The sequence below is a fragment of the Emys orbicularis genome, chromosome 4 (assembly GCF_028017835.1).
Source record: "Emys orbicularis isolate rEmyOrb1 chromosome 4, rEmyOrb1.hap1, whole genome shotgun sequence".
NCBI lineage: Eukaryota > Metazoa > Chordata > Testudines > Emydidae > Emys > Emys orbicularis.
Window position 1 is genome coordinate 67,493,904 of NC_088686.1, and position 13,737 is coordinate 67,507,640.

At 40.3% G+C, this 13,737-nt stretch overlaps 1 protein-coding gene across 1 annotated transcript in view; it reads right to left on the minus strand.

The window, feature by feature from the left end:
- RGS6 (regulator of G protein signaling 6) overlaps positions 1-13,737 on the minus strand; it is a 502,429-nt gene that overhangs the window by 99,331 nt on the left and 389,361 nt on the right. The window contains exons 5-9 of the mRNA XM_065403307.1: positions 13,389-13,440; positions 9,917-9,981; positions 7,036-7,112; positions 987-1,068; positions 336-410 (exon numbers count right to left, since the gene is read on the minus strand). Of these exons, the coding sequence (XP_065259379.1) occupies positions 336-410; positions 987-1,068; positions 7,036-7,112; positions 9,917-9,981; positions 13,389-13,440 (351 nt within the window). The remainder of the gene's footprint in view (positions 1-335; positions 411-986; positions 1,069-7,035; positions 7,113-9,916; positions 9,982-13,388; positions 13,441-13,737) is intronic.

The window sequence follows — 13,737 nt, forward strand, 5'->3', positions numbered from 1 at the left end:
GCCTATATTTGTTAAAATGGGAGCTCCGTGGTCACGAAATTAAAATGACGACTATCCCAGGCAAAAGAAAAAATAATCAGGTCTTAATTCGAAAAGAGTGCTGTTTAGTGGCTACAGCAGGGGTCTGGGAGTCAGAACTCCCTAGTGCTGTTCTCAACTCTGCCAAGACTTGGTCTGGTACCTGTCCATTTGTAAAATGAACATAATAAACTTACTTACAAATGTGGAGGCTTAATTAATATTTGTAAATTACTTTGAAATTCTCATTTGAAAGATGCAATATACTGTTGGTGTAAAACATAGTTGTTATTGTTCTGAAAAAAAAAAACCCTGACCTTTTTGACCTTCTGTGGGTTTTTCATACGGCGACACTTTCTGATGTCCATTTCTGTTGTGTTCACGCAGCCTGGCTAAGAAAGGGACATTCATAATATTACCATTGATGTTAACAATGTACATACCACCTCCTCCCACTGGAAAGCAATAATAAAAAAAAGAGTTTTTATCCTTTGCTTGCAGCATAAATATTGTTACAAAAATACATAATAGGATCTTTTTCAAGATGCTTTCTTTAAGGTGTGTACTATAAATCATATTAGTTAATCAGTAACTATCTCAGCATCCAATTCATTTGCTCATAACTTCAGCACACAACTTCCTTTCAGGCTGAAATTACTTGGTCTCAGCTCGAAGCTGAGTTTTTCTAGAAAACTTGAACAAAACTGGTTTAACTGCTTTTGAATTCTACTTATGAAAAAAAAAGAACCTTTACACTTACACTTTATGTTCAAATCAAAAATGTTGTGCATGCACAAATCTAAAACTTTTGAAACAATTTTGTTCAAACTTGGCTTGTTCTGAAAATCTCCTAATGGACAATTGAAATGTGAAGAAAATCTGTCCAGCAGTTTTAAAGCTAACCTCTCCTTGCAGCGTATCCAACATCGCTAGGTTTGCTAAGTAGCATAATTTAAAAAGAGACTTACCACTGGCCTATGCACATCCCAAAATGCTCTTTCCTGGCTGTCCAAAATTTTCCTTTCAGTTTTATCCTTTTTTCTGTCAATTCTGGGAAAATAAAAAAATGAAACAATCCACGACTTCACTTTTCTGACTTCCTCCCAGTTTCCCCCTGGATTTGTGGACCCGATTGACAGCAATTCTAGTACTCCTGTTCTAGTGACACATTTTTCCATACAGAAATGTCAGATTCCAGATGCCAAGTGATTTGCGGGGTCATTCCACCAGCCTGACGAAAGAGATTTTTTGTTTTTAGTGAGAGAACTTTTTTGTTAACATCTGCTCTGCACCTGGCAGCGAATAGCCTTTTTGACACCAGATTTCCCAGTCCCAGTCAAGCAGAGCACTTAAATTGGTGCTTAACTTTAAACATGTGAGGAGTCCCCCTGAAGACTCATAGACTTTAAGGTCAGAAGGGACCATTATGATCATCTAGTCTGACCTCCCGCATGATGCAGGCCACAAAAGCTGACCCACCCACTCCTGGAATAATTCTCTCCCTTGACTCAGCTGTTGAAGTCCCCAAATCATGATTTAAAGACTTCAAGTCGCAGAGAATCCTCCAGCAAGCGACCCCTGCCCCATGCTGCGGAGGAAGGCGAAAAACCTCCAGGACCTCTGCCAATCTACCCTGGAGGAAAATTCCTTCCCGACCCCAAATATGGCGATCAGCAGAACCCTGAGCATGCGGGCAAGATTCTCCAGCCAGACCCACATTGACCATTGATAGTAATTACCAGCGATGGCATGTTATTGACCTATTGACTAAAATCATGTTATCCCATCAAACCATCCCCTCCATAAACTTATCAAGCTTAATCTTAAAGCCAGAGAGGTCTTTTGCCCCCACTGTTTCCCTCGGAAGGCTGTTCCAGAACTTCACCCCTCTGACGGTTAGAAACCGTCGTCTAATTTCAAGCCTAAACTTCCCGACGGCCAGTTTATATCCATTTGTTCTCGTGTCCACATTAGTACTGAGCTGAAATAATTCCTCTCCCTCCCTGGTATTTATCCCTCTGATATATTTAAAGAGAGCAATCATATCCCCCCTCAGCCTCCTTTTGGTTAGGGTAAACAAACCGAGCTCCTCGAGTCTCCTTTCATACGACAGGTTTTCCATTCCTCGGATCATCCTAGTGGCCCTTCTCTGTACCCGTTCCAGTTTGAGTTCATCCTTTTTAAACATGGGAGACCAGAACAGCACACAGTACTCCAAATGAGGTCTCACCAGTGCCTTGTATAACGGAAGCAGCACCTCCTTATCCCTACTAGAAATACCTCGCCTAATGCATCCCAAGACCGCATTAGCTTTTTTCACGGCCATGTCACATTGCCGACTCATAGTCATCCTGCGATCAACCAGGACTCCGAGGTCCTTCTCCTCCTCCGTTACTTCCAACCAATGCGTCCCCAGCTTATAACTAAAATTCTTGTTAGTCATCCCTAAATGCATCACCTTACACTTCTCACTATTAAATTTCATCCTATTACTATTACTCCAGTTTACAAGGTCATCCAAGTCTCCCTGCAGGATGTCCCGATCCTTCTCCGAATTGGCAATACCTCCCAACTTTGTGTCATCCGCAAACTTTATCAGCCCACTTCTACATTCGGTTCTGAGGTCAGTAATAAATAGATTAAATAAAATCGGACCCAAAACCGAACCTTGAGGAACTCCACTGGTAACCTCCCTCCAACCTGACAGTTCACCTTTCAGTACGACCCGCTGCAGTCTCCCCTTTAACCAGTTCTTTATCCACCTCTGGATTTTCATATCGATCCCCATCTTTTCCAATTTAACCAATAATTCCTCATGCGGTACCGTATCAAACGCTTTACTGAAATCGAGGTATATTAGATCCACCGCATTTCCTTTATCTAAAAAATCTGTTACTTTCTCAAAGAAGGAGATCAGGTTGGTTTGGCACGATCTGCCTTTCGTAAAACCATGTTGTAATTTGTCCCAATTGCCATTGACCTCAAGGTCCTTAACTACTTTCTCCTTCAAAATTTTTTCCAAGACCTTGCATATTACAGATGTTAAACTAACAGGCCTGTAGTTACCCGGGTCACTTTTTTTCCCCTTCTTGAAAATAGGAACCACATTAGCTATTCTCCAGTCCAACGGTACCACCCCCGAGTTTACAGATTCATTAAAAATTATCGCTAACGGGCTTGCAATTTCTCACGCCAGTTCCTTTAATATTCTCGGATGAAGATCATCCGGTCCGCCCGATTTAGTCCCGTTAAGCTGTTCGAGTTTGGCTTCTACCTCGGATACGGTAATGTCAACCCCCCCTCCTTTATTCCCCTCTGTCACGCCGCCTCTATTCCTAAACCCTTCATTAGCCTCATTAAAGACCGATGCAAAATATTCGTTAAGATATTGTGCCATGCCTAGATTATCCTTAATCTCCACTCCATCTACAGTCTTCAGCAGTCCCACTTCTTCTTTCTTTGTTTTCTTCCTATTTATATGGCTATAAAACCTCTTACTATTGGTTTTAATTCCCCTCGCAAGGTCCAACTCTACACGGCTTTTGGCCTTTCTCACTCCATCTCTACATGCTCTGACCTCAATAAGGTAGGTTTCTTTGCTGATCCCTCCCCTCTTCCAGTCTTTGTACGCTTTCTGTTTTTTCTTAATCACCTCTCTGAGACGCTCGTTCATCCAGCTCGGTCTAAATCTCCTGCCTATGAACCGTTTTCCCTTTCTCGGGATACAGGCCTCCGACAGCTTCTGCAACTTCAACTTGAAATAATCCCAGGCGCCTTCCGCCTTTAGGTCCATAAATATGTTAGTCCAATCCACTTCCCTAATTAGTCGCCTTAATTTATTAAAGTTAGCCCTTTTGAAATCATAAACCCTAGTCTCCGATTTAATTCTGTTAATCCTTCCATTTAGTTTAAACCGAATTAGCTCATGATCACTCGAGCCAAGGTTGTCTTCTACAACCATTTCCTCAACGAGGTCCTCACTACTCACCAAAACCAAATCTAAAATGGCATCCCCCCTAAGTCTGTTTACTTAAAAGTTACGCATAAACTTAATGGCTATCCTGTATCAGGGTCCAACAAGTCAGATAAACACGACTTCACAAAATTGTTCCACATGGGACATACTAACAGAATTATTGCAAATTCCTCATGGTCAGATCCCCACATCATAAATACCAGTAGCACCATCAAAACTGGCACTTTTAAGGAATTTCAGAAGACAAGTCAGAGACTGAATGGGACAAGGAGAATGAACAATCCCCCTTAAGCATAATGTGGTCCCTTCAGAACATGTTTGAAGCATATTGATGGAGGAGTGTGGTGGAAGCCTACACTGGCACTACATATGCTGTACTTGTTTTGTTCCTATACAGAGGATGTCCGTTTCTAAAGCTCTCAATTCAGCATCTTTATTGACACTATTTTTAAATGAGAATTTATAGTAGTAGTTGGGAGAAAACCCATCATTGTGGGGATTATTAATTATTTGTCTTTATCACCACCACCCCTTGTTGGAGAGGTTGCGATCAGTTGTTGATCCACCTATAAATGGAATTATGACATCACCTCTTGGAACATAGCATCATAAGGCTGAGACAATGACCCAGATCCTTGGCTGCAGATGAGGAGCACATAGTGCTACCTGGGAGGGTGGCATGCAAAGGCTGAATGCTCCTCCAGTTCTGGGTCACCTAGCATAAAGTTAGAGCAGCCTTCAGGTGGCTGTCAATGGGCCGAGGGCATGGCAGCTGAGGATAAGAGACTCAGGGTTTGTCTTCACTACTGGGGAGATCGATGCTGCTGCAATCGATGCAGCGGGTGTCAATTTAGCAGGTCTAATGAAGACCCACTAAATCGACAGCAGAGCACTCTCCAGTTGACTCTGGTACTCCAGCTCCCTGAGAAGAGTAAGGTAAGTCGATGGGAAAGCATCTCCCATCGATGCAGCACAGTAAAGACACCAGGGTAAGTCGACCTAAGCTACATCGACTCCAGCTACGTTATTCATGTAGCTGGAGTGGTGTAACTTAGGTCGACTTACCCCCATAGTGAAGACAAGCCCTCAGATTCAGCCCACTTTCTTCCAACCTAGCCCCTTATGCCAGACAAAGGTGTACGGGATTGAATAGGAGATGTTATGCCAGGTTTACAACACTCAAAGATTCCCATGCCCATAGTGGGTAATCCTCCTGTGGCTGGTTACACTGACTTTAGGGCTGCTTTGTTCTAGTAGTAAAACATAAAATGGTTGCAACACAATCCAGGATCTGGGCTTTTTTATATATACAATCTCCAAGAATGTGCCAATGATTACAATTTTTTTAAAATTAGAAATATTGAATTTTGAAAATACAATATAATTAATTGCATTAAGGCCATGATTTTCAAGCATTGCAACTAAATCCACTAAGCAGGTGGCCTGAATATTACTGCTCATTTAATGTTGCCCAGGGCTTTGGCATGTCCAGCCTACAGGTAAATACACCAATGGAATTCTATATGCAAGATGGGGGAGGGGAGTACAAAACTTGATATGAAAAGGAATGTTTCCAGATGCTTGTAGTTTTTCAATTTAAATCTTACTCTGCAGTACTGGAAACCTAAGCCCAAACAGCACTGGAGTAGTGTCTGAAAACCAAGAAATGAAGCCAACTAGCGACAGGAAGTGAGAGCAACCAGTTGAGTTTTACTGCTCCAAGTGAATGAAATGGAGAAAAAGTAAACAAACATCACTGATAGTGAAAAGAAAACAAGACTTAAAATCCTTCCAGTTGTAATGATCTATGCTACTAGTGACAGAAGTACATAATCAAACAAAATTATGATTTTTATCTTGGCAGTGAACCTTTAAGCAACTCAAAGACTAATTATTATTGTAACTTCCAATTTTCTCATCTCATCAGAATACTAGCATTCTGAACTGAAATAATCCCTTAATTACCATGTTATTTTAAGGATAATTACCATGTTCTTAAATGGTCCATAATTACAATGTAATTACAGTGTTAATCAACGAAGTACTACAAATATAGATACACACACTTCCATAGATACACATACATAATAAGAAGTAGCAATCACTTTTCATTTTGTAACATTTGTTTTGCTGTTTGATTCTGAAAGTGCAAATTCCCTCTGCTTTTTCGGTGTTTCCCAAGAATACAAATATCTGTATTCTGTATCACTAATATGTCACCTTCATCTTCCTTGTAGTTTTCACATGTGACAACTCCTTCTGCAACACGGGCACGCAGACTTCTAAGCACCCTAATTTCACAAACACAGAACCATGTACATATTGTGGGAGTAGCAATGTCATGTTGCATATACTACTAAGAGATTGCACATTGTGATCATGGGTAAATAGAAGGTAAACTACAGATTCCCAGTTCTGGGTGGAATGACAGGAGAAAGAGGGTAAAAAAAAGTACTCGTAAAATATGAGTAAGCCTTATGGAAGTATTTCATAATAGTCCACAATGATTTGGTAGCACAAGGAGGTCAGTTAGTATGGATACAATAGAACTGAGTTTTCTGGGATTTGATTTATTCAGTGGGAAAAATAATTGGGGATATTTATAAAACAAATGTACTGTGTGAAGCCCAACTGTACAGCTACTGCAGAAATGGCAGCACTTTTTATCTTCAAAGTACTTTACAAACATTAACTCATACACCTGCCTGGCAGGTATTATTCTTCCCACTTATACCGAGTGGGAAATTGAGGCACAAATGGTAAGAGACTTGAACAAGAGCAAGAAGCTCAGGAGTTCCTGGATTCCAGACCTGCACACAGATGATTAGACCCATCTTTATCCTGGCATTTTTTCCTCATGGTAAGTGATCTTGTGAATTAGCCCTATGCTGTTTCCAGTGTGACAGGGACTAGAATTTACCAATAAATCCCGAGTTTAATTTTGGCAAAGGCTTTAACTGGGAAACATTGTCTTAATCCAATCCCCTTCCCCCAACAAAGTTCTAAAGACTCCTCCAGTTCACTGAACTGGGAATACTTACTTCACTTGGGCCTCTGCTTGCATAAAGATGAATTCCCACTTCCTTGCAAAAGCCCTCTGCAGTCTTGCTAAGTTTTCCTGATAAGAGAAACAAATAAAGAGAACAATTAATCACACTAATTACAATTGCAGTTTAAGAACTAAATTATTGCATCAGTTTATTTAACCTGGAAAGCTCAAAACACTGAAATTAATATTGGTAAATTGTCTCAGTAGGCAAAGTATGATATGAATGTGAATGCAATGGTGTGTGTGTCCCTTTCAAGCCACCACATAGCAGAAACTGGAAGGACCAAAGCAAGAGTTGTAACAGGGTGTGAAACAGACTGAGCTCTACTAATAAAACAGTGTTGGACTTGTTTCCATGTATTCCTCAGTGTACTTTCTACTGTGAAAGTTTTTGGAACTGACAACTTCCCATTCTGATAGCAGCTGACTGCTACCTGCATGCTTTGCTTTTGTGGGGTGGCTGGGTGGGGAAGGAGGAAGGGTATTTTCTGGCCTTACTTGTTTCATAAAGGATGACCATCCCTCAGTTGTTCAGTGGATTATTAACCCTGAAGGCATTCCACAGTGCAGCATACTGAAGTCTGGGTATTGTCAGGGCAATTCATGAAAGGAAACTGATTATTTGTCAGGACAACGGAAATAACTAGAGATGGGCCCAAGCTGCTTAAGTCTGGATCCAGATCCAAACTTTGTCTAAGTCTGAGGTTCAGTTTAGGTTTCTGCTCCATGACCATTACAGTGAGAGGCCTGAGCCACAAAGTTTGGAGCTGGATCTGAACTTGATCAGAATGTAAGGTGGGGTTTGGGACATGGCTCGAATTCCAAGTTTAAGCCCATTTCTAAAATTAACTTCATAACACTGACAGGTATTCTGAAGTCAAATTTACACACACGCACACAGAGGTATGGAGACATAGAACACTATTAGCCTGATCCTCCTCTTCTCTTCTCACTTACTCTGTGTTAAAATGTTTTAACTTTTTACCGGTTGGTAAGATATTATTGGTTCTACCACTATAGCCCATTATTGCTATAGCTCCAATTCAGGAAAACACTTAAACACATACATGTTGGTTCATAAATTCATAGACTCCAAGGCCAGAAGGGACCATTAGATAATCTAGTCTGACTTCCTGTATAACAGGCCATAGAATTTACTCATTTACCCCAGAAGTCCATACATACATAAGTCTAAGTTCATACACATTCAGGAGACCATTTGAGCATGTGTTTAAGTCACATTGAATTCTATGTGACTTAATCATATGCCTTAAATTAAGTACATGCTTAAGTGTGGTCCTGAATCGGGATGCTCTCCTGAATTATGGGTTCAGGAAATCAGCAGTAGCTGGTAAAGAGGCAAAAGAAAACTTAACTACGCCTGAATACAAGAGACCTGGGTTGAAATCTCAGCTTTGCCAACTGGGAACAGGGACTTGAACTCAGGTCTTCCACCTCCCAAGAGACTGCCTTAACCATTTGGCTATAAGGTTCACTGGGATGGGCCTTTTTCAATCTCTCCTGGTGAATTTTTTCCATGTTTTATAAAATACATACATAGACACTGGAGCAGGGACTGGAGCCTGGGTCTCCCAGGACATTGTGTTACCTGCTAGGCTAGAGAGTTATGCTCACTCTCTCTCTGGCCCAATGGGAGATTTAGATTAGTGTTAGAGCAGAATTTAACTCAGTACACTGTGGCTAGAAAACAGTCTACTGTTATTTCCTACTGTACACGGAAATGCAGTCCATATGTGGATTCAGCAGCAGCATGACTCCAGTCAGTCACTGAAGGCCATATTTTGTCCTCAGTGTATTTATATACTATCCTATTGTCATCAACAAGACTTGTGTGCAAGGATCCAATGGAGCATTCATCGTCCCTTGTGTGCAAAAGCAATCAATAGAGAGTTCTTTCTTTATCTCTAGTCAGTACAGGGCACATCTGTGGCATGATGGGGACAGGCTAGGCTATGAATTAGATATATTAAACAGGTCACTGCTAGGTCACATTTGCTCCCAAATTTAGATTTTATAACGAGGTGGGAAGGGGAAATTAGTTTTGTTTGTTTGTTTTAAAACAAAACCTAAGACCAATACAAATGTTTTCATAAAATTAAAAAACATTTCTAATAGAAACAATTTTTCAAACAAACATTCCACTGAAGTATTTGAAACTCAACCACTACTCTGTTGAGCTAGTTAAGCAGAACCTGAAAATTAGATTGACTAGAGCCCAATTATAAACAAAAGTGCAGTTGGCTAGAATGCTTTCATTGCCTACATTCAGAGTAATGCAAAAAGCGAATGACTTGTAACATAGGTTAAGGGCATTTTCACATGTCTGCTTTTTAGCCTGACAATGCCTCTTTACTAAACATAGCTAATGCCTGTATATAGAATTTGGAAAATTTAGCTCAAATTAATTTTTTTGTAAATCGTTCCTTTGAGAGTCTACAAATATGAGATATGCATCAGCAGCAATGTAATTGTCCAAGAATGCTAACCTTGTAATATATCTGAACATTTATCACCCCACTGGCTCCTGTAAAGACAAAAGCTAACCAGAAAAGCAGCCCCAGTGTAAGCTCTTGTGCAACGTGCCCCAGATCTCTGAAGGAGTATGCTGTGGATACTTAAAGGTGAGACACTAAAATATGTATCATGGACATCCTCGTTTAGGAGTTTGACGTTCTCTCAAGAATTAACCAATAGAATCTTTTGAAAATAAATAAAATAAAATAATAAAATAATAGTGATAATAAAATAGAGAGTTCCCTGCTAAAGGTGAATTCAAATCACTAAGAAGAAAGATTCAGTTTTCGAACAAAGCATTGCTCCCGCTCCATGAACTGTAACATCAGTATACCTACGGCTTCATAATCCGCCAGCTCCAGCCTAGCTTTGTTCTGCATGGTCCGCTTGCAAAGATAGATGGCTAAGGGGAGAGCCATAATGAAAACAATTCAGAAAAAGGCAGTTACTACAGGATGGAAAAAAAACAACCAAAACCATTGTTGTGCATGTATTGTTCATTCACATAGTTAAACCTGACCGTAGGAATGATAGAGCTAGATACCTAGCTAGCGTTGCCTGTGCACGGTAGGCGTCTCAAGTCTCACGGGAGGATATAACCTTTAACGATCTGGAGACATCTCAATTAATAAGCATGAAAAAAGCCATTTTATTTAGACACAGCTCTGCTTGCATCTTATGGGCTATATTATGGCTTTATCAACAAAGCCCTGAATATGGGGAGGTGCCCAAGGAGGAGTCGAGTCTCAGAAAGGCATAATTGCTACTGGGGTTGGTGAAAGATGCTCTCATCAGTGCATTGGCCATGCTCCACAGCTGGTGTGGAAGGGGTCAGAGCCATCACCCTGTTGCCTCCTCACCCCCTTTTTGAGCATCCTTCTCCCAGCTAGAGCACAGAGAGTGAGAGGACTGTTCTTGCGAGTGGCCATGTATATCTTCTGCATTTCCTTCCCTTGTTTATTGAAAAAGTATTCAGATTATTGATATGAAAATAGCAATTTGAGCCAAATCCTGAGAGGAGCTGAGTGCCTCTTTGGATTTGATTAATTGCTTTTAAGATTCATCAGCTCCATCTGCTTATTCCCATTTAAAATAATTGTTTTGTCCAATACCACAACCAATTACCATAGCAATTGCTGTGAGTGTATATACTGGGGGTTGATATGGGCCCAGTGTATTCTGTACCATCCTGCATTCTGAGGCAGTTAGCATCAGGACTTTGCAACTGGCCCCTCACCTCAATTATGGACTGAAACCAGAACACAGAATCCCACCTTACACAGGAGCTGGGTCAAATTCAGATTAAGATCCAAATTACATAATATGGACCCATGTCTCCAATCTTTGGGGTCTTTGAAATCTGAACCTGGATCTGAATGTGGTAAAAGTCCCTATCTTACATCCTCTCCTAATCCCTTTCCTGGCTGGATACAATCTGACCCACAGTCTATAGAAGTAGAGCTGCTCAGAAAATAGGGTTTTGTCTGAGGGAAATTACTTTTTTCATCAACATTTTCAATAGAAAATGTCAACTTTTCATTGAAAAACATGGATTTTTGATTTTCCGAAACAATGAAAATGTTGAAACAGACACTTTCCACAAAAAAACTTCATTTATTTAAAAACCCAATTTTCTGTTAAAATTGACAATATTTTCAACTACCTCTACTGAGGAGATTCAGATATTGCATTAGAGGCACAGTGACCAGACCGGATTAATTCAAGTATTGTTATAATAAATAATATAATAATAATGGAGATATCCTATCTCCTAGAACTGGAAGGGACCTTGAAAGGTCATTGAGTCCAGCCCCCTGCCTTCACTAGCAGGGCCAAGTACTGATTTTGCCCCAGATCCCTAAGTGGCCCCCTCAAGGATTGAACTCACAACCCTGGGTTTAGCAGGCCAATGCTCAAACCACTGAGCTATCCCTCCCCCAATAATAAATGGAGATATCCTATCTCCTAGAGCTGGAAGGGACCTTGAAAGGTCATTGAGTCCAGCCCCCTGCCTTCACTAACAGGACCAAGTACTGATTTTGCCCCAGATCCCTAAGTGCCCCCCTCAAGGATTGAACTCACGACCCTGGGTTTAGCAGGCTAATGCTCAAACCACTGAGCTATCCCTCCCCCCCATTATTCTTGGTATTCATATATTTCAACAGTAGTTTCATCTGGAAGCCATTTATAGGGTCAAAATAAATCCAGATCTAGTCATCTCAGGGTATTTCCACATTCCAGGGACTGAACTATCATCAGAAGGCCAGTTTCAGCCCCATAAATGTCAAAAATACAGGTAAAAAAATGTATAGACAACTACTGAGACTTCAGTTTTATTTGGGTTTAGCTGAAAACTGCCAGTTTGGGCTTTATTCAGGATTCTGAAGAATCCACATGGACATCCCTAACTGATATACAAATGCTGATATTGGATATGTGAAAATGAGCCCGAAGGGGCTCAAAGCTAATGCATGTGCAGCATGTTTTCAGCCTTGGGGCAGGTCATAGAAGGCCTTTCTTTGAGGGGCACTATTACATACAATGCATTGCATCTACATCCAATTTTTTACTTAATGCTACAGAAAAAAATCTTCTGTTTCCAGATTGTTACTATGATACGTACAGAAAGTATTTTCAGTGTAACTGCGCACATACATTATATACAGTGGTTACCATTAAAATATTTAGAAATGCCTTTGTAAATAATTAACATTACTGTGACTCTTACCATGGCTTTTCATAGATGTTCCCTACACTTAGGCAAACATGGAAAGATGTTAATTATCACTGTATGTGAGGATTGCAAATGAGCTCTACACACGGTTATGGGCTTCCTGTTTACTCTACCAAATATTATTTCCAAAATCCACAATGATGAATGATTGTTGTCTGGGAGGTGGGGGGGGGATTATTTTTTTTTGTTATAAATTGGTCTTAGTTACTGAGAGATCTTTTAAAGAAACATTTCAGAAGCCCTTGTTTTATGAGCACACAGATGCATTCATTTCCTCTGCCAATGCTACAGTGGGATGGAATAACTGATTTTATCATGTAGATATGAGAACAGTGTAGTTCTACAAGAGAGAGCAATAATGCACAGAGACAGCTAAAGAGGACAACACTGCTGTATTTTCTTTATGCATTATTCCTGTCCTCAGCCACTCAGATGTTTAATATAGGGTACTATGGTTTATTAGCTCATAAACCATTGTTATTCTTCTGTCACCAGTTATCATCTGGTAATTTAAACGTATTTTCCCTTTTCATGTTTTTTAATGCCATGTATCAGAAAAGCTTAATTTTTGTTTGACACTGCTAATGGTATGTTATTGTTGGTTAGATAACTGTTTATTGAGCAGCCAGTTCAGTGCCCAAACAGGATTAACGCTTATTGACTAACAGTTCAAATTCAGCTACAGATCAGAGAGTATTGCACCACAGAAGCAATCTTTATGCTACTAGACCCTACTAATTCTTACAAGGGAGATACTTATACCTTCACGTTGACTATGATCTTACACCCTAAGTAGTCCTGTTAAAATCAATAGGACTATTTGAGAAGAAAGGTGCTACTCAATGGGTGAAATCCTGGCCCCATTGAAGTTAATGGCAAACCCCCATTGCCTTCAATGGAGCTGGGATTTCACCTAATGTAAGGATGGCATGTGATATGGCCCTTAGCTGGAGTTGAAGAGGAAACTCCGAGCATGAAATGTTGTAGACCACCAATAAATAATTTCTACAGGGCAACAGTGTTACTTCTGACACTTTCAACAGGAATTTTCAAAAACTAGAATATTTTATTCTCACCATAGTCTGTATTTTCTGGTTCCCAGCAGTTTGAAGGCCAAAAGTATGGGGCCTGAAAAACAGCACATCATATTTTAACAGTTACATTTAAGCTTAAAACAACAACAAACCTTAATGCAACTGAAAATTATAAATATTATGATGCCCTTGACAGCCTAAATTCCAAATCCTGTTCTTATGGAGTCAATGAAAATACTGCAATTGACTTCAGTGGACACAGGACTGGGCCATCAGTAGGGTATTGGCAAACTTTCTCTGCATTCAGTGCCTAGGGATAGATGAAGAGACCAATACACAGATTCAGGGTTCCTAATATTCAGATTATCTTTAGACACCCCCACCCCTACAT